The sequence below is a fragment of the Xenopus laevis genome, chromosome 5L, assembly GCF_017654675.1.
Source record: "Xenopus laevis strain J_2021 chromosome 5L, Xenopus_laevis_v10.1, whole genome shotgun sequence".
NCBI classification, from domain to species: domain Eukaryota; kingdom Metazoa; phylum Chordata; class Amphibia; order Anura; family Pipidae; genus Xenopus; species Xenopus laevis.
Genome location: NC_054379.1, coordinates 72279285 through 72304739, shown reverse-complemented (window position 1 = coordinate 72304739; position 25455 = coordinate 72279285). Strand labels below are relative to the sequence as shown.

Below are 25455 nucleotides of genomic sequence, written 5' to 3'. Positions count from 1 at the left end.
TAGATCACATCCATTGTCACTGCACAAACTAGTTCCTGCTCACCTCCTCAAAGAAGGCAACTATACTATTATGCATAAAACCATTCTTGCTCAAACTCATAGTATTGTGATTTTCAATGTATTCAAATACTTTATCCTTCATTACCCCTTTCAAAAGCATCCTTACCACTGATGTCAAACTAACAGGGCTATAGATTTCAGGCTAAGAATGTGTTCCTTTTCTAAATAGGTACACCACATTAGCAATTTGCCACTCTCTTTACACCATGCCAGACCTCAAGAAATCATGAAAAAATAAATAAAGAGGATTGGCAATTACAGGGATAATCTTATTTACTACCCTTGGATGAAAACCATCTGTACGTAGACCTTTGTTTACCGTTACATGTTCAAGTATTTTTTGAATTTTCTTCTGTGTCACCCATTCATCAATAGATACAGTTTATTATTAGAATTGGATCTACTAAAAAGCTAACCTTCGGCTGGTGAATTAGTCGTGTACACAGATTAAAAATAAAAGTACAGAATCTCTGCTTTTTGACCTTCCTTTGATAATAAGGTCCCATCTTGCTTAATTTTTTTTACTATATACATTTTGAAAAATAAAAAAACTGTTATAAAACTGTTAAGTATAGTAAGAATTTTTATAACGTTTCTTAATCTTTTTTTTATTTTTTTTTTTTCAATTTTCTGAATTACTTAATCTTTTCAGATTAGGGTATTTTATAGTGTTGAAATTGGTATTTTACAGTGCTGTGAAGATGTGGAATTCTCTCTCCAATGCTGTTGTACAGGCAAATAAATTAGATAGCCTCAAGAATAGGTTGGTTGTCTTTTTAGAAAGTGATAAAATACCTAATTACTAAAATTAACTAGTACAGAGTCGATCTAGGGACATGCCAGATTCACCTATTGGACCTTCTTGAAATTGATATACATGTCGTTTTTCAACCTTATCTATGTTGTAACAAGGAATTGTATGTCAAGGGCAATGTAACATTTATATATTTTAGTTCCTTACAGCATCATTATAATTGGAGTCCAGAGGCAGCTTTTCAATTTTCCATATTGTTTAGTCTCTCACCTATATATTTGTCTGTGTGTCTGCTAACCCCGCCCCTCTCAGAGAAACATGGCTTGGAATTAACAGAAAAATAATGAACAAAACTTAGCTGTTCAATAAATTCAGAGGACACAAGACAAGCATCTTGCTCAAACTATGATTTATTTGTGTACAATTAATAATAAGTGTACAAAAAACAAGCACACCAAATATAGATGCCCAAAATTTACAGATTACTAAAAGATTGTATAATAGGAATAAAGGGAGATGGAATAGCTAGGACCTGCTGTGCTAACTAGGTCCTTCACTAGACCATACTGAGCAAGGAATGCTTTATCATAACAATTAAGTATATTTAGTGCAGATTTGTATTTTAGTGTTTGTCAAGTTACACAGTAGCTTTCATACATTTTGTCCAATATATATTAAACACTATACTAATGTGTTTAAAATGCATTCTACCTACTGTTCAAATTAAAAAAACATCAATGTTGACATGTTTAGAATAAAGTGATTTGTATATATAATATATTGCACCCATACACAGCAATAGGTATTTGAGCTCATTTGAACACATCTTCATTATTGTTTGTTCATTGGTGTTTCCATACTTGAAAATCTTTTACTGTCCGCTCATTCTTTACCTAGTATAATTCGGGCAAGGGGGTCAGTACGGTTACTTAAGCAAAAGAGTAGTGATAGAACATTGTGCATGTATAATTGCTTGTTGAGTTACTAACATCAAATCTAGAAAAAAACTCTTTGTCATACGTCCATGCTGGGGCCTATTCTGTGATCACATACTAAACAGCTGAAAGTGATTGGAATGAAAAAAAAAAAACATATGAACAGTAACATTTCCCATTATGACTTGTTCTCTGTGTTTCCTAAGTCCCTGTCTTAGCTGTAGTGAAATTTTTCAGCGCCACAGAGTTTATGTTCTATGTTCTGAAGTACTTCTAGTGGTGGGAGCTTTTTTACCTAACCCATAGTTAATGAGCAGAGACAGGAAACACATCCCTGGGACATGATCACCTCAGGAGCCACAGACAATGGCAGACATATGTAACTCACTTCCAAAGCTCTCCCAGACCTGCCCACTTGCAGAGAAAATGGAGGCCATACTCCAGATCCTGTGTCCCTCTAACTTCTTCCTTTTTATACCTGCCAGCCCAAAGTGTCACAAACACATGCGTTTTAGACATACATACAAAACTTGCTCAGCGTACACACACACACATATACATACCTACATAATTCTGTAGCATTACTTTTTACTGTATTGTAGCTTTTTTTTGCTCGTTAAAATGTTATCGGCAGATAACAGAGTGGTCACTAACTGCACTGTTCAATTAGGTTTGTATTTTTTTCTAGCAATTTCATTGCAAATTTTAGTGATTTTATTGCAGTTTCATTTCAGCATTCCTGTATATCTTGTTTTCTCACATAAAACTTAATTGGCACAGCAAAAATATGTTTAATAGTGAGTGTGACTACCTCTCATTAAGCAAAAAATATATTGATTTGATTAATTTTTGTTTTGGATTTTTATGAATTTATTGCATTCTGCATTGTTCTTGATCAATTGTTTTTATCCCCATGAAAATGGTGTGTGCAGTTTTTTTATGCAGAGTCTTAGTACAGTGGTTTGGATAGTGACCTTTCAGCCACACATGTTTATCATTCCATTGATTGAAAAACCTGACTCTAATTTCCCCTTCAAATAAAAAATCCTGGCGGTTTACATACCTCTGATGAAGCACCTAATAGTGTGAAACGTGTCAGGAGATAGTGGCTGACATGAGGTAGGCAGATGGGGGGGTCGACACTGCTTTGTGGTGTGTTATAACGAAAATGTTTTTTTGATGAATCTTGTAATTATTGTCGTTTAATTGCACCAGTAAATGTTATATGTGAGACAATGTGCATGTTTTGAATTTATATTTCATTATAAAGGTGTAGCTTTCTGCCCAGACACCCTATCTAAATGTTGGTAGCTATTATTGTCTCCTGCTTTAATATCAGTGCCCCCTCCCCCACATTAAACTGTCAGCCCCCTACATTCTCTCTGTTTTCCCCTTTTGTAACATTTGAGTCTGCCTTTTCTAGCATTCAGACACAGACTTCCTCTGTAGTTCCCTGGTACAGGCAAGAATGTTAAATATGAAAGAATTCTTCCTTCATAGTCACAAGTTAGTTTTGGTCAATTTCACTCATTTTATTATTGTAAATTTGCCATTTTTTTTGTACTTAAATTGTGAAAAATCTGACCCAAATTTTCACATAAAAATTATTGGACCCTCTAATACCATTATGAAAAAATAGACTAAAATTCAGAATTATGTTTGATCAATTTTACCCTTTTTTAACCTAAATTATCCCTTGTATTGTCTAAACTAAACTACTGAAAAAACTCTGACCATCTGATAAATGAAAAAAGGAGAATAAATACTCAAGAAAACTTTAGATGAATTTCACCAATTTTCTTGTCATAAAAATTAAAGGTTATTTATTTCATCCGTCCATAGGTAGCACAAAAAACTCATTACTTTTGTGAGGCTCTGGTAGCTGCAGGTATTGTTGACAAGGAAATAAAGTGCCTTTCTGTACCCTGTCACAAGTCATAACTCTGAGCACAAAGAAAAAAAAAATTAAACTTGGTCAAATATTGGAAAAGTGGAGGCTCTGATGGCAGTGGGTATTGTTGGCAAACTTGGCACGACTGTGTACGGCAGGTCCGAGGGGCACAATGAGTGTAAACACAAACCCTGGGCTGTGCTAACTCGTGTTCCCTTGCAGTGAAAAGCATAAAGGAGTTGCTGCAAAGGAATGCATTAATGAACATCATTGGGTAAGTGCTCTAAATTGTAAAAATCTAGTCTAGTTGGCACAAACAACTGGGATCCTCTGATGAAAGGGAACAAAAGAAATGTACTCTTTTCCTAGTTGCCAACCCTAATTTGAACAAAAAATATAGGGATCGTCTGATGCCAGGAAACAAGAAAACCCACCTTGTACCCTAGATGCCAGCCTAAGTTTGCATAAAGATCACTGGAACACTCTAAGGAGAGTTTTAAAGTCTAAAAACATAGATTAATTTTGGTCAATTTTACACACTCTTCTAAACTGGCCCTTTTTGTTCCTAAATTGTGAAAAATGTGTCCCCTAGTCTGCACATTAATCTTGTTTTAAAATACAAAAAATAAACTAAAAACAAAAGGTTAATTTTTGTCAATTTCACCCATTGTCTTTTTTTTTTAATTGACCCCTGTTTTATACCTAAATTGTGAAAAATGTGGCCCTTGTTTGCACAAAACAGTGGGACACTAAAAAGTCCCTTAATACTATTTATTTTGACCTGGCCCTATTTTGCAAGAAAAAAACTGTCAAATTGAGAGCAGAAGCTCTGGTAGTGGAATGTATTGTTGGCAGCCAGGATAGAAAGTGTCATATTTTGTTTCCTGTCATAGTTAAAAGTTCTGAGTAGAAAGAAGAAATTGACTGTACTTTCAGTGAGATATTAGAAGAGGAGGCTCTGGTGGCTGTGGACTGGGTAGGAGCTCTGGACATTAAAAATATATGTATATATTTGTACTTTTAGTCAAATATTAAAAGTGGAGGCTCTGATGGAGGTAGGTATTGCTTACAAGTAGGAGCTCTGCTGAGCAGAGAAAAAACTGTAATACTTTTGGTCAAACATCTAATGCCCTGGGCAGCCGAGTATGCATAAGAGCAAAACATTGGGGCAAATTCACTAAGATTCGTAGTTGCGCCAGCGTCCGCTTCGCCACGCTTCGTCGGGCGTATTTTCACCAGCGCCATGCAAATTCACTAAAATCTGAAGGTTGCGAAGTTGCGCTAGCGTTAATTCGCCAAGCAAAGCAAAGTTACGCTAGTGATGCTTAATTTGCATAAGGCGCCAAATTGAAGTTACAATGGAGGTATATGTAGCAGCACTACACAAGCCTGGGAAACCTTCAAAACAGCAAATAAAATTTTTGTTTTGCCCTACACATGTGCCCACTGTATAGTTAAGGTGCCATGAGTTAGTAAATGTAGGGGGGAAGGAGGGTAGCCCCAAAAATTTTTTAGATCTTTTTCAGCCTATCACCCATAAAAATAGAAAAAACACCAGCGTTTTTTGAGACTTAGAAACATTTTTAACTTTTTTTGAAGCAATCCCTATCTACTCTATTGCACTACGCCTAGTCTGAGGTGGCGAAGGAAGTCTGGCGTAAAAGGTAGCGTTCAGAATAATTTGCGTGACAGTGAATTTGCGTAGTTTCATCCGTTGCGCAAATTCGCCAGGCGTAAGGGTGCAAAGTAACTCTAGCGAATTTACGCCAGTATCCGTTAGTGAATCTGCGAATTAACGAAAATGCGCTACGCTAGCGCATTCACGCTAGCGTTAGGCGCTTCGTCGTTTAGTGAATTTGCCCCCTTGTGTTTACTCTTCTAATTCAGGTTTTCACTCTATTATGCAAGAAAACATATACTACTAGGGATCCCCTGGACTTTTGTTCAGATATTAAGAGCAGAGGTTCTGGCGGTGGCAGATATTGCTGGTAACCTCCAGGCTTGAGTAGGTGGTATATAAATAATAACCTCCAAAATTTAGAACAAAAAGTTCTAGCATTGTTGAAAACCATAACAGTGGCATTTTTACTTAGGACAAAGTTCTGAACAGAGAAAAAATTGACTGTACTGTATATTGGAAGAAGAGGCTCAGGTGGCTGCCTGCTGCTAAGCACCAGGGTAAAAAAAATATTTTATCTTTGCTCCCGGGCACAAGTAGGAGTTGTAACAAGCAGATAAAAAATGATTTCTTTGTGTTTAGATTTAGGGAACAGAGACTTTGGTTGCTGCATGCATTGCTGGGAGCCACCACGAAAAAATGTTTTTTTTAGCGCAAAATAGGAGCTGCCTGTGAGCAGAAAACTAAACATGAGTGAGACGACATCCGCGGCCTGCCTTGCCCTCCACAGACAACCGCGTGTTACTAGCAGCAGCAGATTGTGCATCTGTGACGAACTGCTCCGTCCTTCATAGTCACTCCCAGGCGGCTGCGTGCCACGTCATTGCGCTTATATACTCTGTAGTCGCGACCGAACTCTGGGAGAGCGGGACTACTGTGTCTGAGGTACTAGGGGCATTTAAACGGTGATGCGGGACTTTTAAAAAGCGATCTGGGACCGCGGCTGCTGTGTTATGAAAATCGGGATTGTCCCACGTGTGTGACAGTTGGGAGGTATGTCGGGCATTTAGGCATTTGCGATGTGTGCTTTATTTGAACATATGCTCTTCTCATCATCATCATCAGCAGCAGCATTGTGCCTGTCGTGCAGAAAGTTGTGCAGCATGTTATTTTATGGTTTATTTTTCATAAGAAAAAACTTATTATTATGACGTTGCTTGGTTTCAAAATAAACGTGCTTGTACCCATGCCGATGCTTTTTGTTGCACGGTCTCGAACAATCGGCACTCTTGCTTGGGGAATGCGGACACTGTATTTACTACATTCACTTTTCCTGCATGCTGAGCTGTGCTATTAATTGCTTGGTACTCTGTCATCACAGATCTTTTCAATACTTAAATTTAGGTCAGTGTCCTTGAATAGTATCTGACATTCGTTGTTCCCTTGCAAAATACTTGATATCAAAGCCTTCACTTAAAGCACTTTTGCATTTGCCAAAACTATATCAATAAACAATATTAATGATCATTTACTTGCCTTTGATTCAGGATTATTCTGCTGTTAATTGAATATAGAGCTTTTATCAGCTGTTACCTTGCTGAGTATGTATAAACTGATTGTGTGTGTGTGTGTGTGTGTGCTTTTATACTGATTGTGCCGTTAGATGTAGATTATAAAACTATATATTTTTAGGCTGAGGAGACACGGGCAGATTCGGGGAGATTAGTCGCCCCAGCAACAAATCGCCTCTTCGGGGCGACAATCTCCCCGAACTGCCTTCCCGCCAGCTATAATGAAAAATCGACAGTGGGATGGCACTTGCGGCGCTTCGTTTTACAAAGTCGCCCGAAGTGAGGAAACTTTGCGGGACTTCGTAAAACGAAGTGCTGCGAGTTCTATCCTGCTGGCGATTTTTCATAATAGCTGCCGGGAAGGCAGTTCGGGGAGATTGTCGCCCCAAGGCAGAGGTAATTTGTTGCTGGGGCGACTAATCTCCCTGTATCTGCCCGTGTGTCCTCAGCCTAAGGGAGCTAGCACACAGACAGATTCGGGGGGAGATTTAGTCAACCTGGCAACTAATCGCCTCGTCTGCGGGGCGACAATCTCCCCGAACTGTCTTCCCCCACCTTCTGCCTGCTATAGTGAGAAAACACCAATGACAATGCACTCACGAAGTTGCTTCACTAGGAAACTTCGAAGCGCCGCAAGTGCATTTGGCGCTGGCGTTTTCTCATTATAGCAGGTGGAAGGGAGTTTGGGGAGATTGTCGCCCCGCAGAAGAGGCGATTAGTCGCCAGGCGACTAAATCTCCCCTAATCTGTCCGTGTGCTTGAACCCATAGGCTAATGGTGATATTTGTTTACATATGTAAACACATTGTGTCAGCCTCTGTTATTTCTCAGGTTCTGTTACTATATGTGGATTATGGCTGGTATGGTCTTCTATCTTATTTGTTTTCTTTTGGGGACTAAATTCACCAATTTTTGTTGTATAGATGCAGAATAAATAACTGGCATAAGGGGGTATCTGCAAGCGGCATGTTTGAAGGGGTGGTTCACCTTTGTAACTCTTAGTATGTTATAGAATGTGCAATTTCCAGCAACTTTGATATGTCTTCATTATTTATATTTTATCATTTTTGAGTTATTTGTCTTTTTCTTCTAGACCGACGGCAAACCCAAGGTCTATAGCATTCTGGATAAAAGGTCCCAGACCTGTAGTAGATTATCCAAGATGAGCAGAAAACCATGAGAGTCTTTAAAGGAGAAGGAAAGGTTAAAACTAAGTAAGCCTTATCAGAAAGGTCCATCTAAATATACCAGTAAACCCCCAAAGTATTGTTGCTCTGAGTCCCCTGTCAAAAGAAACACTGCATTTCTTTCCTTCTATTGTGTACACATGGGCTTCTGTATCAGACTTCCTGCCTTCATCTTAAACCTCATTGCCCTGGGCAAGAGCATGCTCAGTTTGCTCCTCTCCCCCCACCCCTCCCTTCTCTACTGTAATCTGAGCCCAGAGCAGGGAGAGACTCAGGCAGGAAGTGATGTCACACCACATTAATACTGCAGCTCCTATTCTAAACAAACAGAGTTTCTAGAGCTTTTTACTCAGGTATGGTAAAATATTCTACAGAATAAATATAGCATTCTAGCTTGCACTATTGCAGCTAATCTATTGGCAATAAAATGCCTCCGTAGCTTTCCTTCTCCTTTAAGATAGGAATGGGAGTAGCTTCTGCTAGTCATGGCTACACATACTCAAATATGGGTGGACAATTTGGTTCAACTATATTGCCTGATCCTCTGGGTATAAACGGCCAGCAGCACTTCTTGGAACTTGATGGCACACAATTAACCTTTCTCTGCATAGCAATCAAATGTGTAAATGACTGAACTAAGGACACAAGTTATCTATGCATTTCCATGTTGTGGCTTATTTTAAACATTCCACTACATTGGAAATGGCTTCTTTTTAGGGATGCATCGAATCCAGGATTCAGTTCGGGATTCGGCCTTTTTTTAGCAGGATTCGGATTCGGCCTGGCCGAACTGAATCAGAATCCTAATTTGCAAATTAGGGCTGGGGAGTGAAATTGCATGATTTTTTTTGTCACAAAACAAGGAAGTAAAAAATATTTTCCCCTTCCCACCCCTAATTTGCATATGCAAATTGAGGTTCGGTTCGGTATTCGGCCGAATCTTTCGGGAAGGATTTGGGGGTTCGGCCAAATCCAAAATAGTGGATTCAGTGCATCTCTACTTCTTTTACCTGCGTTTTAAAACATTGTCTTTTACAGCTGTCAGATTAGCGAGACAAAACCAACTTACGCAAGGGCTTTTTAATGTGTGTTTCCGTGCAGTGGTTATTTTTTCTATCACACTTGAACATCTATTAATGGAGCCCATTTTCTTCAGTGTACAGTAGCATATACTCGCAGGGCTTTGTTAACAACACAAGATGCTGTATGTTGCATCTTGTATACATGCACCGGTTTGGCACCATATGCAGGTGAGATTGCCTTTGCAGATTATCATCAGTCTTGCCAGCTATACATTTCCAGTTGCATTTCTTTCCTTGATTATTTCTCCCTTCTAAAAGGAAATTGATCAAAACTGAAGAATACAATTGCTTTTTTAACATACCGTACCTTTTTATGTTAGAAACATTTTTAATTAAAATAAATACGCAGTTTGCATAGGTATGCAGCCCATTTAGCAACTACAACATCTTTAAGTCTTTTGGGTCAAGTATATACTAGATTTGCACACTTTTTCAGAGTAATTTTGGCACATTCTTAAAAGCAGATGTATTTGTTAATTTTAGTCTGACATTTGTACAACCCTCGTATACACCTTTTTCATAGTTTTTCAAAATAAGCTAAATAAATAAGGCTTGTGTTTATTCTTATTGGGAAATATCTCTTGTTTTTATTTCCGACAAAATGAAACCAAACCACTTTCGCTTCCTGTCACTATTTCTTGTCAAAAAAGAAGCTGGTAAAACATAACCTACAAATAAGCCCATTGGTGATTTGAGCTGCCCTTTATCATTAAGCCTGTAAAAACAACAGTACAGTGTGTGTGTGTGTGTGTGTGTGTGTGTGTGTGTGTGTGTGTGTGTGTGTATTAAAAGTACCACAACTTCTCATTTGGGTGTAGAATCTCAGTAAAATCGTATGTGAAAAGTTGAACTAAAAGTCATGATTAGGCGGTTTATTTAACAAAGGTCAACATTTTAAGAGGTTTTTTTATACCTCGAATGAACTCACAATTCAAATGGTTTTACATTTAAGAAAAAAACCGAAATGGAAAAAACTTGGTTCATCGAGTTCGGGGTTAACAACCCAGAAACTCGAATTAATTGAGTTTTGTCAAAAAACTCAAACATCATGCAGACTATTAACATCTTAAAATGGTTCAATGGACTTCTGCCATTGACTCCTACATGCCATTGACAGGTTTTAGATGGTGTATTTTCTGATTCCAGCTATTTCCAGGGTCGGGGTATAGTAAATCTCGAAAACTTTGGTTTTTTTCAAAACTCAAAAACAGATTTTTTTTTTGTCAACCTTGAAAATTGATTTTTGACTAAAAAATTACCTCAAAAACTCTAATTTTTGTGGCAATCACCGCTTGATCCTTAATAAGTCTGCTCTTTGATGAGTTTTTTGTGGGGGGGGGAGGGGGCTTGGGGTACAATTATTGATAAATTGCATCATTTAGTTTTGATTCAAAAGCCTATTAATGTAACTGGAGTATGTGCTGAATGAATTTAGTTATGGGGAAGCAACATAGGGAGAGTCATTGTGTTAAATGAATCCATTATCCGCTAAACTGCACACAGATTTTGGTCATTATATATGTGTAGAGCACTGTTAAATATAGTTGGGTTTATCGGTATTTTTAGGTTAATGGTGGCCAAAAACTGCTGAAACTTTAGCAAATTTTATTTGTCATGCAAACAGCATTAATCCTAACATATTAGGGGCTAAATAGAATAACTTTATAGTAATGCAACAACACCGCTTCCAATACAGTTATCTCTGTGCTTGGAGGAATGCTAGTGATAATTGGGCTTTGTGTACAGAACTGAAACAGCTGCTGCATTGAAGAAGACAAGCTTAGTCTCATGAGAGAGTGATGTTTGTCATCCACATACACAGTTGAATAGCAAAGATGTTGTGTTCTAGAGCTCTTAGCATCAGGAAAGGTAGCACAATCTGGGCAGGAAAGGCAGTGTGGGTTACTGGAACAAAGGCCATGTGGACCTGGCTCTTATTTGCTGGTGTTCAGGTACAATAGCCTAAATATATTTGTAATGGCAACTTAGTGGAACTGCTTGAAAACTTCATTCTTATAGCTTGTATTCTGTTCACTGGAATATTTTGAAGGAACATGAATATAAAAGTTGCAGCAAAATAAATTAAATATTTATTGCATTTGTTAAACTGGGGTATTGACGAGTGTGCTTTTTTTAAAGAAGGAAAGCTACGGAGGCATTTTATTGCCAATATATTAGCTGCAATAGTGCAAGCTAGAATGCTATATTTATTCTGTAGAATGTTTTACCATACCTGAGTAAAAAGCTCTAGAATCTCTGTTTGTTTAGTATAGCAGCTGCAGTATTAACTTGGTGTGACATCACTTCCTGCCCGAGTCTCTCCCTGCTCACTTATAGCTTTGGGCTCAGATTACAGCAGGGAGGGGCTGAAGAGGAGCAAACTGAGCATGCTCAAGCCCAGGGCAAGGAGGTTTAAGCTGAAGGCAGGAAGTCTGATACAGAAGCCCATGTGTACACAATAGAAGGAAAGAAATGCAGTATTTCTTTTGACAGAGGACTCAGAGCAGCACTACTTTGAGGGTTTACTAGTATATTTAGGTGGACCTTTCTGATAAGGCTTACTTAGTTTTAACTTTAATTTGATATAAATCTAGACACAACATGACAGGTTTTAGACCATAAACCGAAATGCTAAATTAAATCTTTGAATATGGAAAACAGAATGCGTGGAAAGACAGGTTTTATATATATATATATATATATATATATATATATATATATATATATATATATATATATATATTTATATATTTATTGATCCACTACCTTCGTATTAGTATGTACGTACAGGCTTGGCATGGATCATCAATATTTCAGTGGAGTAAGGTTTTTAATGGACAGTACAGGGCAATAAGCTGCATTTGGAATAAAGTTTAAAAGTTCAATATTATTTTGGAACATTGCCCTTGCCATATTATGTATGTAAAACTGTTCCCATCCCTTATAAAGGATTCAGATATTTCTTTAAAGGGATAGCATCACAGAGCTAATTGAATCAGAAGACCCCAACAGCCAGTTTAGCATTTTAAATTGTAAACTGGAATTATCTAAAAGAGGAAAGAATTGGACATTCTATAATAATTATAGAATAATTACCTTTTACCCAAACATTTATATACCATATAGGTGATGGGTCCATATGAAAATATATATTGGGCAGCATTAATTCCCATGTAACTCATCTGGATGATTGTCAGCATTTTTATAAACGCATAGCGGATGGTTGATAATTAATGATTTGCTTTTGTAAAGTGCATTTTCCAATTGCTGCATTTCAATGTGTTGCAGAATTGTAGTTTATAATATTTTGCCTTCTCTGTCTTACCCTTGAAAGCTGATCATTAAAGAAAAATTATACTCCCAAAATGAATACTTGAGCAACAGATGGTTTATATCAAATTAAGTGGCATATGAAAAAATCTTACCAAACTGGAATATACATTTAAGTAAATATTGGCCTTTTACATCTCTTGCCTTGAACCAACATTTTGTGAAGGGCTCCGTGCTGCCTACAACAATGTAGATTTTTTTTCCCACTTCAACATTGTAGCCTATTTTGTGTAGGTACAATAACAATTTATTTTCTCCTGGTAGTTAAACAACAATGAAATTTAAGGGGGTAAATGCTTATAATAAATGAATATTTAGTGGCACTGGTATCTGTTTTCAAGTTCAATTGCAGACATTGCAAATATATTGTTGACCCATTCTTCCTTGTTGGGCCTCCATAGGATCTTCGTAATTTCATCAACACAACCACATATCATTCCTTATCGGTGAAATCATTAAGGCAGGAAGTGCATGTGCATGACAGACAGCTGGCACTAAACCAAGCGTTGCTATTAACAGGGAAGTGGAATGTTTAGTGACCCACAAGGGATTCATTCAATGGAGATATTTTGCATTAATGTCAATAACACTGACAATGATTTCCCACGGAAGCTTTCCATTCTTGTCTTGCTTTTCAGGGAGTTCCTCTGAGATTGACAGCGATAACATGACATTTTGTGTCACAACAAATAGTAACTAAACTTTCAAGCCTTATTTACAGTATGTGGATGCAAGCAGATGATCCAAGATTATTTTTATATAATCCTGAGGACTGATAATTTAAATGTATTTAGGTGAATCTGCATGAATTGCAGACAGGTCTATTATCTGTCACTGATTGACTGACAGGTCTCTTTATATTGCTGCTTGAAATTTAAATCTTATAAAAACAGAGCCAGGCCATAGGCTAGACACTATTCTAGCTTATTTAACCTTTGTGGTTTTGTTATTGGTCTATGGGAAAATGCTCCAGACATTACATAGTAGCAGTTGTGATATTTATATTTGGATTTCATTACAATTAATTACTATTGCATTCTATATTATACAATTCCTTATCTCGAATAATTCCTGTACATTATATTTTCAGTATCTCATTTTAGTCATACAAAATGTTTTACAGAGTTTGTGTTCAGTGTCACCATCAGTTGTATAGCTATATTTTAAAATTGTTGACACCGTGGAACAGTAAGAGGAAGATCATAATAGGAGGATATTTATGTCTAAGTGCCAAACAAAATACAGTAAATTAATTACAGTGCCTACACTGAAATGCCCAGTGCAATATGTATATTTCATGAGAAACTGTTATTCTAGTTTTATGTAACATGCATAACAACATGTTTACGCCTTGAGATACAAGTTTTTTGCCATGCAATTATATTGATGGCTGCTTGTCTGTGACTGCTTTAATATCAGGCATGGAACCTTTTATCCAGAATGCTTGAGACCTGGGGTTTTTCGGATAAGGGGGCTTTCTTTAACTTGGATCTCCACACTTAAATTCTATTAAAGCAATTGACTTCAATAGGATTATTTTTCCTCCAGAAAGGATTAATTTGATCTAAGTTGCGATAAAAAACAAAGTACTGTTTTATTATTACAGAGAAAAAGGATTTTTTTTTTTTTTAAATCTGAATAATGGGTTTCTGCATAATGGAGCCCATACCTCTAATATGGAGTGTCCTCACCATCCTATGTGCACTGACCAGACATTTGCAGACATATATTTCAATGAATGCGTATGGTGTAAAGTGGAAAATGGCACTGCTTCTCGTGTTTCACCTAGATGCAATTCAATAAGGAATGTAGTGAAATACATCGAATGTGTTTCTCTATGTTATTTGCCATTCTATACTTGCATGCCAAGCAATATAAAATAACCTTGTTGGCCTCCTCTCCCCTTTTTTTCCCTTTGTGAGCATAAACTGCTATAGAATACACGAGCCATGAATATCCTGTAAATTATATCCTTGTAAACAGTGTTTAGTGATGTTATTTCTGTCACATGACTCACTGAAATTTGTGTATTATAATAAATACAATATCCCCTCTTGTAAAATATAAGGATATTAGAAGTCATCTCGAGTTCCATGGCCTATATAAAAACCATCAAACTACTTAGTAACTTATAATATGCTTGTATTTTACAAGAGGGGTACTTTATTCACTATATAATTTTCCATGACAACTTTCATTATTGCCGTACACCACCAATACAACAAGTCTTTTCTGACCAAAAGTCACACCAGGGAATCATCAGATTTTATGTAGCTATTTGTTCAACTGAATAATTTTTTTAAAAGGGGTAATTAGGCAGCAGTTAACTAATAAATTTGCTGTACTTACTTTCCATTTGCTTTTGACCAAGCTAGAGCCCTGAGCTGTTGACACTTTTTTTATTATAAGGCTAGTGTCACACGCAAAGATTCCAGGAGATTTAGTAGCCCAGCAACAAATCGCTTCTTCGTCAGGTGATTAATCTCCCCGAAAAGCCTTCCCGCCGGCTAGAATCTAAATCGCCGGCAGGATGGCACTCTGAGCGCTTAGTATTCCGAAGTCGCCCCAAGTTTCCTTCAGTCTCTTATTTATATCAATGCAAGGTTGCTACGGTAATTTGGACACTAGCAATCAGATTGCTGAAATTGCGAACTGGAGAGCTGAATAAAAATATCACTCTACGTTATCCTAAGAGTTCATTTAAACCCCTTTAAACGAAAGCACATTAAGCAATATATTCCTTGCTTACCAGGGTTAGATTTCACATGTTGTTGCCTGATGACTTATGATTGATTAGGTCACAGAAAACAATTTGTTTATAGCAACTGTCCCAAGCAGATCACTGTACTAGACATATGTACTGCAACTATTAGCAGCTAAACCTTTTAAAGTGGTTACAGATCAACTTCAGTTCTGTCAGATGTTTTTCTTTGTCTTTTAGATCTTACGAGGACTATACAATTTGTTTTGTATTTTTTTTTTTTTAGTAAAGCTTTTATTGCACTTTTTGTTATATTTACTTAATATAGTTGTTTTTCCCCCCCCAGAATAACCTTTGAACATGACAACGGAAGCAACATCTGGCATTGAATTAAATGATTCAAGACAGCCTGAGGATCAAGAAGAGCAGCCTGCGACTTCTAGTGAAGAGAGTCAACAGGTACAAGAGAAAACAGATCAAGAAATCAAGAACAACTCTGGTGAAACAGAGCAAGTAAAAGACCCGCCTTCTCCTTCTACAAGTTCTGGGCAGCAGAGCCCTGAAAAACAACAAAAGGAGATATCTGAAAGCAAAGGGATTTCTAGATTTTTGCCCCCATGGCTTAAAAAGCAAAAAACCCATAGTCAGGATGATAGCAATGAAGGTGGAGACAAAAATATCCTCAGTGATAAAAGTAATGCTAAAGAGGCTTCAGGCCCCTCACAGGTAAAAGAGGAAGTGGATATTACACATGAAAAGTCATCAGAAGATCAGTCTGTGGAGCTAAAGGCAGACAATAAGGAGGAGAAGCAGCCCATCGGTGCAGAGATTCAGGTTTGTACATGTTTTTAAATAGGGTTTGTTAAATGAAACCATATAGGATCTTTTTTTAAAAAAATCAGAATTAACTTCTTAAAATGGACTCTGGGAAATGACTCATACATGATACGTAGCTTTTGGATAACCAGTTTCCAGATAAGCCATCCCATCCCCATACACTGAATCTTTATGTTCTGTATTAATCTAAGATGCTTCATCATAACTTCTTCTATACTGTAGTATTTCTGTGAAGCAGGATTATCATAGTTCCATATAAAGGTGCAAGTTTTATTCATGATGTGGAGTGGCATTGCATTGAAAAATGTTTATGATGTCTCATATATAATGCATTATCTTTTATGTTTTGATATTCTTTCATAATTTAATGTCAATTAAAGGTAAAACAAAACTTTATCTTTCAGGCAAAAGGCTTTTTATGTTTTTGCTCCTGCTGCATCTGTATTATTTAAAATTGTATATAATTATATGGTAGTTAATGACATTGTTTGCTGTGCAGTCACAATTGATTTTTAAAGTATATATTTTCTGATGGAATGTACACCTAAGGCATTGAGTGTTGTACCTAGCACAAGCTGACAATATCATTTTAATAGAGTGTGTGTGTATATATAGCAGTGATCCCCAACCAATAGCTCGTGAGCAACATGTTGCTCTCGAACCCCTTGGATGTTGCTCCCAGTGGCCTCAAAGCAGGTGCTTATTTTTGATTTCCAGGCTTGGAGGCAACTTTTGGTTGCATAAAAAAACAGGTGCACTGCCAAACTGAGTCTCAATGGAGGTTGACAATCCATACAGGGACTGCTAAATGGCCATTATTTGGCACCACAGGAACATGTTTCATGCTAGTTTTGCTCTCCAACTCCTTTTACTTCTGAATGTTGCTCACGTGTTCTAAAGGTTGGGGATCCCTGATATATAGGATAACTTTTCAACACTGGTCTCCTTCACACTCCAATTTATTCTGCATTTCAGCATGCCCTTGGTTTGACTCTGCCACCCATTCACTTATCACACTCTACTACAAAGTCTCTATTCCACACTGCCACCTTTTTCCAATTAAAGCCTGCTCTTTTATATGTAATTCATTTAATGCCAAATGTATGTGTACATAATTGCCCATTGCCATTTTATTACTTGATATTGAGACTTTATTGCAGTTAAGATTTCCCAGAAATCTAAGTTGAGTATGTAACAGAGCATTGATAACAAATATTACTTGATGCTGTCATCTGAACATTGTACAGGCCCAAGTACCCATTAGGGGTTAGTTAGGGAAGCTTTATGAATTCACAATTAATTTCACATAATAAAATAGATGTACATGTAAACTGCACCTTATTTATATAGGTATAAGAGGACCGGACTTTCTTTCCTCGTATTGCTATTGCCCCTCTGTACAGCTTTTATAATTATACCTTTTTTTATTGGTACAGGTATGGGATCTATTATTCGGAAACCCATTATCAAAAAAGCTACGAATTACGGGATGTCTGTCTCCCATAGACTCCAAATAATTCACTTTTTTAAAAGTGATTCCCTTTTTCTTTGTAATACTAAAACAATACCTTGTACTTGATCCCAACTAAGATATAATAATTCCTTGCTGAAGGCAAAACAAGCCTATTGGGTGTATTTAATTTTTAAATGATTTTTAGTAGATTTAAGGCACAGAGATCTAAATTACATAAAGATCCCTTATCCGGAAAACCCCAGGTCCCGAGCTTTCCGGATAATGGGTCCCATACCCGTACATTATTGTAGTCTATTATGTAATTATAATCTCTGCTTTGCAATTGCTAATGCTCATAGAGTGGTGTATGGGCTTACTAAAGTAGCAGTCCCACAACATCTGAGAACTTTGACTCACCATTTGTGCCAGCATTATATATTGAACCCAGATGTTTCTTATATGCCAATTTAAAGGCTGGCTATTCACAACCAAATAGCACAAAAAACTTTATCAATGCAAAAGTTCAAGCTTGAAACCAGCTGAGTAGATTCTCATGCAGTACATATATTTTACAGAGAGAAAACTATGGACAAACTATGGACAAAATTCCAACCAGTATGCAAAACAGAAATACCATTTGTGCATCTCATTTTTATATTCTTGTGAAAACCCTGAAAGCTACAATAATGCTTAGCCACTGATCCTTTGACAGGTCTGTTAAATCAATATCATCTTAAGATGGTATCAAATAAGCATGCATTTAAGAGGCCTGTTTATCAATGTTCGAATTTCAAATTCATGTGAATTTTTTTATATTTAATTCGAGTATACTCAGAATTCAAATTTAAATGTCTAATATTCGATCTAATGGTTCCACCCAGAAAATTTTCATCATGTTTTATTTGTATTTGATTCATAAGAACCAAGTTTTTCTCCTGAAAAAAAGACTAGAATGTCAGGAAGGCTATTAACATCTCCAAATGGCTCAAAGGACCTCTGCCATTGACTTTTAGGTCAATGGCAGAGTTTTAGGTGGCAAATATTTGTTTCCATGATCGAGGTGTAATAAATCTCACATTCAAATTTACATTCGAATAGGTGGATTAAAATTTGAATGTGTGGATTTTGAAACTTGAAAATTCCAATTTACTATTCGATCCTTTATAAATCTGCCCCTAAGCATGGTTCTAAACCTTAGAAAGTCACTTCATAAAAAAAGTGACTTGTTTGCCAAAAACATCTCTCTAAAGGAGATTGAGCTTTGGGCATGGTTGTAAGCAGCAACATATATGGATGTTTAGATTTATGTATTGGGACTTTAGGCTAAACTGTAAGTCCTAGAATGCCCCCTAAACTAATAGATGCAAGCAGGAGGTCTCTACAGCTTGGCATATGTATTTCGGTTGTTACTACACTGCATCATCCCTCTCATAAATAAATGATTACACCAGACTGCTATGTATAAGATAGAAGCTGTGTTTTGTTATGTAATGATCTGCAGATTCATGGCCTAGATTGCAAGATTACGGTCATATGTTGTATTAAAACATACCCTTAAATCCATATGTCTCCTCCTCATCTGTGGATAAAGCAGGACCCCCAGCACATGATTAAGCACCTTATAGGTTCCCTAACAACAATTTCCAAATGCTAACAACCCCCTGGAACAACCCCCTACCAGGCTTAAGTCCCACAGGGAGCATAGGGCAGGCAGAGTATGGCACACACAGGGAGCATAGGGCAGGCAGAGTATGTCACACACAGGGAGCATTGGGCAAGCAGAGTATGGCACTTTCAGTTTGGGTCTGACGTGTGGACAATACATAGCATTATGGGTGTGAACAATAGAGCTGTTACAGGTGTAAACGATGCAGGGGGGATTACAAGTGTGAAAAATACAATCTGAATTTGAGATGTAAACAATGCAGGGGCCAGTTATTCTCAGCACTAGGTATTAGCAGTCACAGCAGGCAGACTTTCATATGGGGGGGGCACACAAGGGGGACATCTGGGCGGTCAGTTGGACACCACTGGTTTAAGATATTAAAGGGTTTGTTCGCCTTTGAGTTAACTTTTAGTATGATTTATAGAATATCCTGAGATCATTTGCAAATGGTTTATGCTTTATTGAGCTCTTTATTCAGCAGCACTCAAGTTGTAATTTTGTCTGGTTGCTAAGGTCCACATTTCCCTAGAAGCCATGCATTGAATAAGAGAGGACCTGAATAGAAAGTAATAGTAAGTAATAAAAATTAGCAGTAACAATAAAAATGTAGCCTTTGGTTTTTTTTTTTAGATGGGGACAGTGACCACCATTTGAAAGCTGGAAAGAGTCAGAAAACTATTAATTATAAATAATGAAGACCTTTTGAAAAGTTGCTTAGAATTGGCCATTCTGTAACATACTAACAGTTAACTTAAAGGTGAACCACCCCTTTAAACAGGAAACTCCAGACAAATATGGGTGGGTTGCCATTGGTATAGCTGGGCATAAAGTTGGGAAAAGGCATCAATAAAAAGAAGAAAAAGTTAGCTATAGTTTGTGCTGTTTTAAACACAAAAATTGAGGTTTTGTTTGACAAATTCTCCATCAACCCTTTTGACGAGCAGCTAATTTTTCACTTTATTTAGGGGCATTTTCTGGGGGCAACTTACAGTTTACATGGGAAACTATAATTCTTTCAAGACAAATTAAGCATTGTAAAGCCTCCTGAATTTTTGTGAAATTCCATATTTGTAACAAGGTATATGTGATCTTTTTTACAGAATAACTTTTTTTTTTTTTTCATGAAATCGTATTCAGTCACCTGATTTCCAAAATCTTATTTAAAATGTTGCCTGTCTGAAAACCTAAAATATTTATATGATGTTGGTCCTCTCTTTACTGGTACAGGAATAACACTCTCTCCTCTTCTATGAAAGCTTTGCGGTAGATTTTAAACAGATTTTAAACATTGTTGCTGGGGTTTGCTTCCATTCAGCCTCAAGTACTGCTGTACAATTATCAGACTTGCCAGCAAACTGCTAGAGGGAGACGTCCGGTTCATTAGTCTAATGAACGAACGTCTACAACTCCAGTTTCATCAACCCTTACACTTCTCTAGCCGACACTTGCCATTGCTTATGTTAGGCTTGTGTGTAGCTTTGACCCAAAGAAACTTGATTTTTCGTAAAATATACATCTTGATTAATTAATAGGGATGTACCAAATCCAGGATTCGGTTCGGGATTCGGCCAGGATTCGGTCTTTTTCAGCAGGACTCGGATTCGACCGAATCTTTCTGCCTGGCCGAACCAAATCTAAATTAGGGGCGGGGTGAAATTGTGTGACTTTTTCTCACAATACAAGTAAAAAATGTTTTCCCCTTACCACCCCTAATTAGCATATGCAAATTAGGATTCTGATTCAGTTCGGTATTCGGTCGAATCTTTCACGAAGGATTCCGAATGCCCCTTCTGATGAAGTGACCTTGTAGTCACGAAACGCGTAGAGCCATGCACTCCCCTGCCCTGTACATTTGGACATTGTGATTTTAACTAAGTTTGATCAATAAAGGATAATATTTTATACAAGTCTCTCTCATAGCAACTCCATCCAAGGAAGAATCCCATGTATGCGCCTTTTCAGCACCATGTTTGCCTTATCCACGTGACCAGAGTGGAACGTTTGGGATTTTGGATAGAGCGCTCACCCAGTCCCATGTACGGATCTCGTCTGTGTGCATTTCCAAGTGGTTTGTTTAATGAAATGCAACAGTAGGGAATGCTGAAGTGTTGGGAAGTATAGATTCAATGTTGTTGGGAAGGCAAGGCATTAAACGTGTTACTTTTTTTGTTTGCTTTTGATATTAATCTGTAAATGTTTGATTTTATTTTTAGCCTACCAAGGAAGATAACATAGAAGACATACAAAAGACAGCCGATGAAAAGGACAAACAAGAAAGTGAAAAGGAAGTTAGGGATGCCCAATTTACAGAAGGAAAGGAGATGTCCCATAAAACTACCAAGAAGATGAAAACAGTATTATGCAAAGTTACGTTGTTGGATGGGACTGAATATAGCTGTGATATAGAGGTAAATAAAATAACACTTTGTTTATTTAATGTAGATGTCTGTATTGTGATCTGATGTAGATGTCTGTATTGTGATCTGTGTGTATACTGTAAAGTTTTATGGTAAAAGGGGAACAATTGCGAAAATCTAATATAAGCTTCATCATACTAAAATAAGACATTTCTAAATATAATCCGTTAATTCTGACCCTTTTCTGAAACAATCAAGTTATTTTTCACTGTCCTCCTCTCAGCATCTGTTTCTCTTCATTCTATCTTCATACAGGAGTTGGGAGTCTGATTTGGAATGTCAGTTAGGTCTAATAAAGACTTTGCTGAGGACTCCTTTTGCATAGAATATATGCAAAAAACTCTTAAAAATCACCAGAAATCTTGTTCATACATGCAGGGGTTGTATCTAAGTTAGTTATTTTGTTACATTGTGTTTGTGCTGGAGTCTGTTGAGTTAGTTCAAATACATCTGCTAAGAAAGGGAACCCCCTAAAAGATATATTGGATCTGACACCCAACTCCTGCATGAAGAGAGAATGAAGAGAAACAGATGCTGAGAGAGAGATAGTGAACATAATCTTGATTATTTCATAAAGTGTACAGAATTTTCTAATTGATTATATTTAGAAAATTACTTATTTCAGTATGATAAAGCTTATATTACATTTTTGTGATAATTCCAGATTAATTTTAATTTTTATCAAAGGTTTTGCATTTAGCTGTTCTAAAAATCCTCTGTTTTTGGTTTTCTTTAAGGTGATTTTTTAATGACTTTTGGCCTTTTCAGTTTACACAAGCATGCAGGTTTCTTGAAGCTTTTCAGTATTTGATAAATTTGGCTGTAGTTTTGCTTTTTCTGATCGATAGTGTAAAGGGACCTTTAAAAAGCATTGTTCAGAATATACCGTTCTACAGCCAAATGTAAATACACATGCAAGACTGCACCCTGTCCAATATCTTAAAGGAGAACGAAACCCTTGCCCCTCTCCACTGCCCCCCACCAAGCTCCCTCCTCGCAAAATTTATTCTACTGACCTGCTATAAATCTGCAGAGTTGCACAGCTGAGTTCAAAGGCGCCACCTTCTGTCTGCTTCTGATCCTGTTCTGTAGAGTGGTGATGCGGATCTTGGAGGAGCATGCACAGTTGAATCCGCTTCTACGGCGCATGCTCCCGCAAGATCCGTATTGGTGATGGCAGAAGAGGATTAGAAGACAGACCAAAGATGGCCCATTAGAACTGTGCTGCGCAACGCTGCAAATTTATAGCAGTTCGGGATACAGGGAGACTTATGAAAAGAATACATACCCCGGGGGGAAAGCTAGGCGCGGGCTAATGCAGGGAGCAGCAAAGGGGACAAAGATTTAGTTGTAATAGAATATGTCAGGGAAAAAGCAAGTATTTATGCAATTATCAATACAATACAGAATTATATCATGATAAATATATGAATGGCAGCACTGCGGTTATCCGTGGTCATGCAACTGTGTAAGTTTAATGTACAGATTTTTAATCATTGCCCCCAGCAGTATATTCAGAATATAAATCCTGACTTAGTTTGCAATCATTAAAATATGCAAAACATGTGCAGTGGGATTATTTACTTCTCCAGTGAGTCTTACAATCTCTTTCTGCTTTGTTAAAGTTGTTGACTGAACGTAGTACATAGTACCTTGCATATCAGCTTTATTTAATCGCTCTCCTGCAAGATTTTAGGGTCGTACTAAGATAAGGAAAGCCAATGGTGAGAGACTTGGTGTATTAGAAACAAAGGAGTATTGTCAAGGAAACCATAGTTGACCTACTTTATAATTTATCTCGCAGTATTTCTATATAGTGCAACCACTTGAAAACTGCCACTAAAGTGATCTCATTATTAGGAAAACCACTGTCTAATGATCAGCTCTGACTTTTGCTTGCCTGTTCTCCATTTGCTTTGTGCTACAATGTTGCTGTAATAAAAATTTCATTACAAAAGGCATTAGCACTCTACTTTGCATGGTCATGCAGCATATCTGAGCAACTGATGCATATTAAAGATGACAAGTTTCAAATATGCAACGTTTGGGGACAGGTGTTTATGCCCCAGGAAATCACTTATCTTTTGCACATTAGCTTGTACGTATAATTTCCCTTTATGCTTTTTTTTTAATTTTATTTTTGATGTTAAGTGGAGTATTTTGATTAGCTAGAAATCAGAATAGTTGTAGAATGTTAACTGCTTAGATTTTATTATATTTTCCCTCTAGTAAAGAATAAACCAGAAAAGTTTAGCTACAACTATTGTTTTTTTATTGGGATCCAGTAACTGCTTAAAATGTTGAAACCAAGTCATCCCTTAATTCTCGACACTGAACAATATTTACAGCAAATGCTGCATGGCTGTGTAGTTTAGATCTGGTTCATTGCAATTAGTAATAGACCAGATATTGGTGAACATTTTTTAATATATGTGATGTCACATTGCCCTGTTTCTTGGGCACCAGGTTTAGGATTGCCAAAGTAAGTTCTCGGGGAGTTTCAGAGGATGTTCAGCCTTAGTCATAAATAGTTCTAGTGTTTAGGAGTTATGCAGAACATTAGGGTTTGTCACAGAATTGTATGAACTGTTTCTGAGATGCCATGTAATGTCAATCTGAAATAATTATCAGAATTATCATTGCTTTTATATTATGCATACTCTGAATGAGTATCAGTCCTTATGCTTAAAGTGGTTGTTCAGCTTTAAATTAAATTGTAGTATGATGTAGAGTCCGATATTCTGAGACAATTTGCAATTGGTTTTCATTTTTTTATTTGTAGTTTTTGAGTCATTTAGCTTTTTATTCAGCAGCTCTCCAGTTTGCAATTTCAGAGATTGGAATATGAATAGGAGAGGCCTGAATAGAAAATGAATAATCAAAAGTAGCAATTAACAATACATTTGTAGCCTTACAGAGCATTTGTTTTTTTAATGGGGTCAGTGACCCCTATATACAAGCTGGAAAGATTCCAAAGAAGAAGGCAAATAATTCAAAAACTATGCAAAATGAATAATGAAGACCAATTAAAAGGTTTCTTAGAATTGCCAGTTTCATAAAATACTAAAGTTAACAACCCCTTTAAAGGAGAACTAAACCCTAAAAATTAGTCGGGCTTAAAATGCCATGTTTTAGATAATGAACTTATTGTACCCGCGTAAAGTTTCAGCTTATTAATAGCAGCAATGACCCGGGACTTAAAACCTGTTACAGGGGTCACCATCTTGAAAAGTGCAGAGTAAGCGAAGCGGAGCTCATGGGGTCATCTTCCGGCATAGGTGTGTACTACCCAGCAAAGTTTCATGAGAAATTGAGTCTTGACTGGAAGAGAGCTGACAACTGCTTCATAGTCATTCAGAATTAACATGAAGAAAGGAATAGATAACTTTTGTAATTACCTTTTTTATTTACAAATCAATTTAAAACTGTTAAACATTTATGCATAATTGGAATTATATATTTTATAATAGGCATCCCCTTTAAATGGGTTTAGTTAAAACTTTTCATTCTGGTGAAAAAAAATGAGTATAGATCATTTTAAAAAAAGGACTGTGGACTACACTTTGTTCCATTGTGGTTTTATAGTTACGGTCAGCTAGGCACACAATAACTTCTGTGTCAGAGTCCTACACATAAACAGACAGCAATGTTTTGCTGGAATGAGACTGGCTCATAATGTCTGTCCAGAACGGCAGACTAAGCAATTAAATAAATGCTTTTCTGCTGGCAGACCTAAAAAATGCTATACATTTGGGCGAGATACTGAATACCACAAATAGCAAGACATTCATGTAGGATTCCAATGGTGCCTTGATCATTTGGCTTGTGAAGTTGCTGTTTTTCTTAATAAAAAGTGAATTCCCTCCACATTGTTGCTATAGCTGTTTTGCCATTGTTCTTACAACTTAATTTAAAAATGATTATTCAGCCCATGGACCTCATTCTGGGTTTTT

General features: G+C 36.9%; 1 protein-coding gene across 10 annotated transcripts in view; it reads left to right on the top strand.

Moving 5' to 3' along the window:
- Nucleotides 1–6051: 6051 nt before the first annotated feature.
- Nucleotides 6052–25455, top strand: part of epb41l2.L (erythrocyte membrane protein band 4.1-like 2 L homeolog) — an 80510-nt gene continuing 61106 nt past the window's right edge. For 9 of the 10 annotated variants that reach the window (XM_018263175.2, XM_041562943.1, XM_018263173.2 and 6 more), the window contains exons 1-3: nucleotides 6052–6311; nucleotides 15476–15963; nucleotides 21299–21493. In XM_018263175.2, the coding sequence (XP_018118664.1) occupies nucleotides 15490–15963; nucleotides 21299–21493 (669 nt within the window). In that variant the 5' untranslated portion in view covers nucleotides 6052–6311; nucleotides 15476–15489. The remainder of the gene's footprint in view (nucleotides 6312–15475; nucleotides 15964–21298; nucleotides 21494–25455) is intronic. The other variant, XM_041562937.1, reaches the window with a different exon arrangement.